At 38.0% G+C, this 4,854-nt stretch overlaps 1 protein-coding gene across 1 annotated transcript; it reads right to left on the reverse strand.

The window, feature by feature from the left end:
• Window positions 1–519: 519 nt before the first annotated feature.
• MMD (monocyte to macrophage differentiation-associated) lies at window positions 520–4,676 on the reverse strand (the record flags this gene model as incomplete). Its single annotated transcript, XM_010189041.1, has 5 exons — window positions 520–1,229; window positions 2,262–2,331; window positions 3,158–3,259; window positions 3,641–3,715; window positions 4,516–4,676. Coding segments are annotated over 5 exons (609 nt in total), but the record flags the coding sequence as incomplete, so codon positions are not given.
• Window positions 4,677–4,854: the final 178 nt, after the last annotated feature.

Below are 4,854 nucleotides of genomic sequence, written 5' to 3' on the forward strand. Positions count from 1 at the left end.
TTCTGTTGGTCAATTTAAATCCCTCTGAAAACTCAAGCCTTAATATTACAGCACCAACACGTGTATATGTATGAGTGACTCCCTGATTTGGACAGGGAGTAGTAGCTGTCCCCTGTCCTCAGTACTGCCAACCCTTGCTAAGTCAACCTTCATGCAAACTCCTGCCTGCCTGTCAGCACGGAGCAGAGCTGGGAACCTCGAGGAGAAACTCGTGTCAGCTATGTCTCTTAAAGCACTTCACTTCCATCACGGATCAAGCCAAATTAAGGTGCTGTTTAAGTGGTACTACAGATGAGCAGAGTACTATCATGTTAAAACTCAGCAGAATCACATTTAGATTTTAGTTTGTAAAAGCGGTCATTACAATTACACCTGTAACACAACCTTAGGAAGAGGTACAGTTTGCTTGTCAGTACAGCATGTGGAATGTAACCGTTTCTTGCAAGACTTTGCAACATGAGTAACTGCATAGATGACAGTTGTGTTTTCAGTTCAATAAACGTACTTTTAAAGTTTACAAAAAACACAAAAGTTTTCTAGAAAAGTCACATTATACCAAGATAATGGGTGATAAAAGTAGATTATTTGTCTGTGATTCATGTTTAATACATGACAAGTGGAAAGGTGATAGAAACCAATTTCAAATCAAAAGTTACATTTTCACTATTGCACTGACTTCACCATTTGAATCACTAATTTAGAAAAAGTCACATAGTTAAAAATTGTAAAATGAAGCTAGAATACAAAATTTATTTGTAAACATCAGGTAGCCGGTTCTACTAACATGGAATGGACTCTTAGTACTGCAGTACAGTATCTTGGTTTTTTACAGCACTTGCCGTATGATGGGCAATTGCAGGACACATACAACATCAGTTCACAGTAATTGTGTTCAGAGAACTACCAAAGTCAGTGCAGTTTTTCTGTGCAATTTTCCAATTTCCCCGAATTCCTTAAGTCAAATAATACTGTTACAGAGACCAAGTGCAGATTTTCTTTTCTATATAGATATAATATCTATATCTATCTCATAAGTGACGAATTATGTCTGCAGGACTTCTGTAAAGGTACTTCCAAATGGCATAGTAATGAACAGCTGCTGCTGTGGCCACAAATATGTGCCAGATGGCATGGGCAAAGGGGATGACTCCATCGCTCTTGAAGAACACCACACCCAGGCAATAGATCAGGCCTCCCCAGGCGACCTCCTGGAGTCCATCAGTGTTGCTCTGTCAATTAACAAGGAAAGATTAGGGATGGGGTGTACAGGAGGGAAAGGGGATGTTATGCACAAAATACAAAGTGTGTTCCGCTCCAGGAAAAAAAGCAGTCTGACAACTCAGAACATCGTGGATATGACAGATGGACCAGTGAGAAAACCAGTATTAAACTTTGTGAAATATATAATAATTATTTAATATGTCTCAATAGCACCATAGAAGTAATAGTAGGATGACTGAAGAATTAAGACAAGTTTTCTGTTTTGCTTCATGCTCATTAGCAGAGGAAACAAAGAAAAAGAAAATCATATTACTGCATGTAAGTGTGAGTTTAACGCAATTAACTCCTACCAGTTGGATGAAGCACCCAGCAAGGTTTTGGTACAGCACAACGTTCATGTGGAACATCAAGTACTGTATCTGGCATTAGTTAAACCCCGGGTTCACAGCTCCGTGAACAGATCACAAATTCAAAGAAAACTTGGCCTTTTCAGAGGACTGAGTTGGAAAGCTGTCAGATTTACATTAGCAGCAGAGAGGGTTATTCAAAGTTATTTATAATGTGTAACTATAAGTAAATAACAGTCAAAGTTTGAGAAGGACAACACAGGGTAGGATGTTTTACAAATGCACCAAGTTACCTTTTCTTACAAAAAACAAACCACCAATTGCTGAGAGATCAAGTATCTCAGTTCCAGTGTATCAGTTTGAAACCGTTCTTCTCAACTTTTCAATTTTTCCCTGCTTAATTTCTAACTGAATTGTTATGTCCAATATTCTTTGAAAAGTAAGAGTCTTCAGAAGTGAAGTTTGGAACCTAAGCTCTTTTTATGTAGACTCCGCGTCCCAGGTAGGATTTCATAGAATGTAAACTACGAACCCAAAATATAACTGACTGTATTTGGTTCTTCTGCAGAGAACATTTACAATTACGATGGACTAAAATGAACATCTTTTGAGAAGACAGCAAGCTGCACTGGAACTCAAGATAGTTATAAAAGGAAAGTTTGTGTGTTTAATGTTGATAGTCACATTCCTTACCATGGATGTCACTACCAGAGCAGGAGAAAATCCCATCGCTAAATAGAAAAAGAGTTCAACGATCTTATACCTAAAAAGGAACAATTTGAATCATTTAAGGAGGTGTACAAGAGAACGAACGTTTCCTTCAACAGTAAAGAAAATATTTTAGGTTAGCATGGGTCCATTAAACTATTCAAAAAGCTCTCTGTGCAGATCTACACTGATGTTTTATGACAAAAATAAAGCTAGTATTGTCTCTGCATGCTGCAGTTGCAGTCAATACCTTCTTCTCTAAATACCGCCTAAATGCATTAGTTCACATTAAGTACTAGTGAGAATAAAACATTGAGACAACTTGTAACTTCACGTTTGACAAGAACCTCAATAGCTCATCTCCAAAATAAGAAACAGTTGGGTCTTGGGTCCTTTCGGATAAGTAATGATAGCAGGCTCCAGAATTCAGATGTGAAACTCAAGGACTCACATCTCAAACAAAACCAAGAAGGTATAGAGTCAATATGCATCAGTATATATAAACAATACAATGTTGCAGTATAATCTACGCATGATGCTATATAAATTAGGGGCATAAGAAAGCCGTCATTTCAACCAGTTTCTCATCTTATCCACTTTAACCCATGCTTTCTTGTAGCAAGAGTTAAAGTTTTAAAAGGGAATACTTCCTTCCCACCCTTTTAAGAAAAGGCAATAATACAGCCTAAAGACATGTTATGACAGGGAGAATACAATGATGTAAGTTTGACGACAGTTTGCATTATTCTCATCACCTATTTCCACTGCTTCAAAGCTGTTATTTCAGTTTGTGAAAGGCTGGATAGAAGCACTCAGAAAGCAAAAAAGCCCACACCTGTTAATTTCAGTTTAACATTAAAAGTGCAAATAGTATTTCTTACTTTTCATGGTAGAGAAATACGTAAATGGTTCCTCCAGCAGCCATCAGCCAGATAAACCAACGCATGTGGGATGCTAGAGGTCCAAGCTCACGTAGATTTAACCTGGAGGTACAAAAGATTTCAAGAGACAAAAGTGATGAATGAACAGATCATGCTTGATAAAAGCAAACAAATATTCAGACCCATAATTTAGGCATGATGGAGGAGAAGACACTTGGACATTCTATACATATAGAGGCATAAGGTGTGTTTGCACTGATGTGAGGAAAGCATAAACTGGGCTATGTGGAATATAAATAAATTACTTTCTGCTATATCTAATACTGCTTTCTGTTCAGCAAGTCACAGGAGACTACATTACATTCTATTTCACAAAGCAGAATTGCATCTAAGAAGATACCTATAGGTTTTAGAAAGCCACAATGATTAACTGTTTACATTGGAAAGAGCTTTAATTCTGAAGCTGCACTTCAGATTTCTTACCATGGTGCATATGATGCCGCAATAAAGACGTAGATCATCATTCTGTCACACATGTGAAAGCAATGCTCCATTGTCCTAGGAAATGAGAGAACAAGTCACCAAGACAGATTTCACAAAGAATTTTGTATCATCTCTATTTCCTGACTTTGGGGAAAATGCCATTAGCTCCATAACCTCTTAGAACCATTCAGAAGACCGAAGTCCAGCTGACTTCAACTTCAGGGAGTCATAAGCAAGGGGTCATAAGGAGATGAGCACTCCTCCACTCGTCTCCCTGCCTCCACTCCAACATGCATCTTGCACTCTGCCAAGGAGGCAGAAAGCTGTCACATCAACTCTGTCTAGTCTGGAAACTATTACTATTTAGTAACTACTGGTTAATTCCAACTTATGGCCCAGAATTATAACAAGAGTAATAAAAAAAATGAAAAAATAATTTACATCTTAGTTTTGCCATTGCTGCCTTGCTCCTAAGAAGGCTTTCTGATAGCTAGTTGTGTATGGTATTAGAATTCTGTTGGCAAAATCTGTGCTCCTCAAAATATTTGAGCATGACATGCAGCATTCTCATTTCTGCTATGGCATTTTATCTGCCATACACTTAGATTATGTTTTTCCCATGCAACTTCTGGATTAAGACACACTAGGGCCTAGAAAAACACATATTTCCCTTGAAAAAAACCAGCAGACATTAAAGCTTGTTTGTATACAAGCTTGGCTCACTGTTTCTTCTAACAGAATCAAAGCTGGGTATTTTAATGATTCAGTATAAGGTACCACTCCAGCCTTCTGTAAAACTGTGTTTCTGATGGAGAAACACAATGGAAAAACATCTCAGAACATGAAAATAAACCTTATACATCTTATAGTGATACCTTAAGTGACTCTTTTTCCACGAAACAATATGAAATACTGTGGAGACAATGAAGAGCGCACAGAGCCCCATGCCATACATCCATGCTGTTATCTTTTCCCATCGATCATCCGAAAGCCGGTGGAGAAGGGCACTACCCACAATTGCAGGAACAATGAGGAACTGAGAAAACAAAAAGCCACTGTTCAATCTTTACTGAAGTACAGCAACAGCAGGGCAGATAATACTGCGTTCTGCCCTACAAGACCATACATCTGACATCTGATTGCATGCTCCTAACCACAGCAAGTTTTTCATTTAGTAGTATGTTGACATTGGCAATAAAAAGAGAACTAAGGAG

This window comes from Mesitornis unicolor, unplaced genomic scaffold (assembly GCF_000695765.1).
Source record: "Mesitornis unicolor isolate BGI_N332 unplaced genomic scaffold, ASM69576v1 scaffold917, whole genome shotgun sequence".
NCBI lineage: Eukaryota > Metazoa > Chordata > Aves > Mesitornithiformes > Mesitornithidae > Mesitornis > Mesitornis unicolor.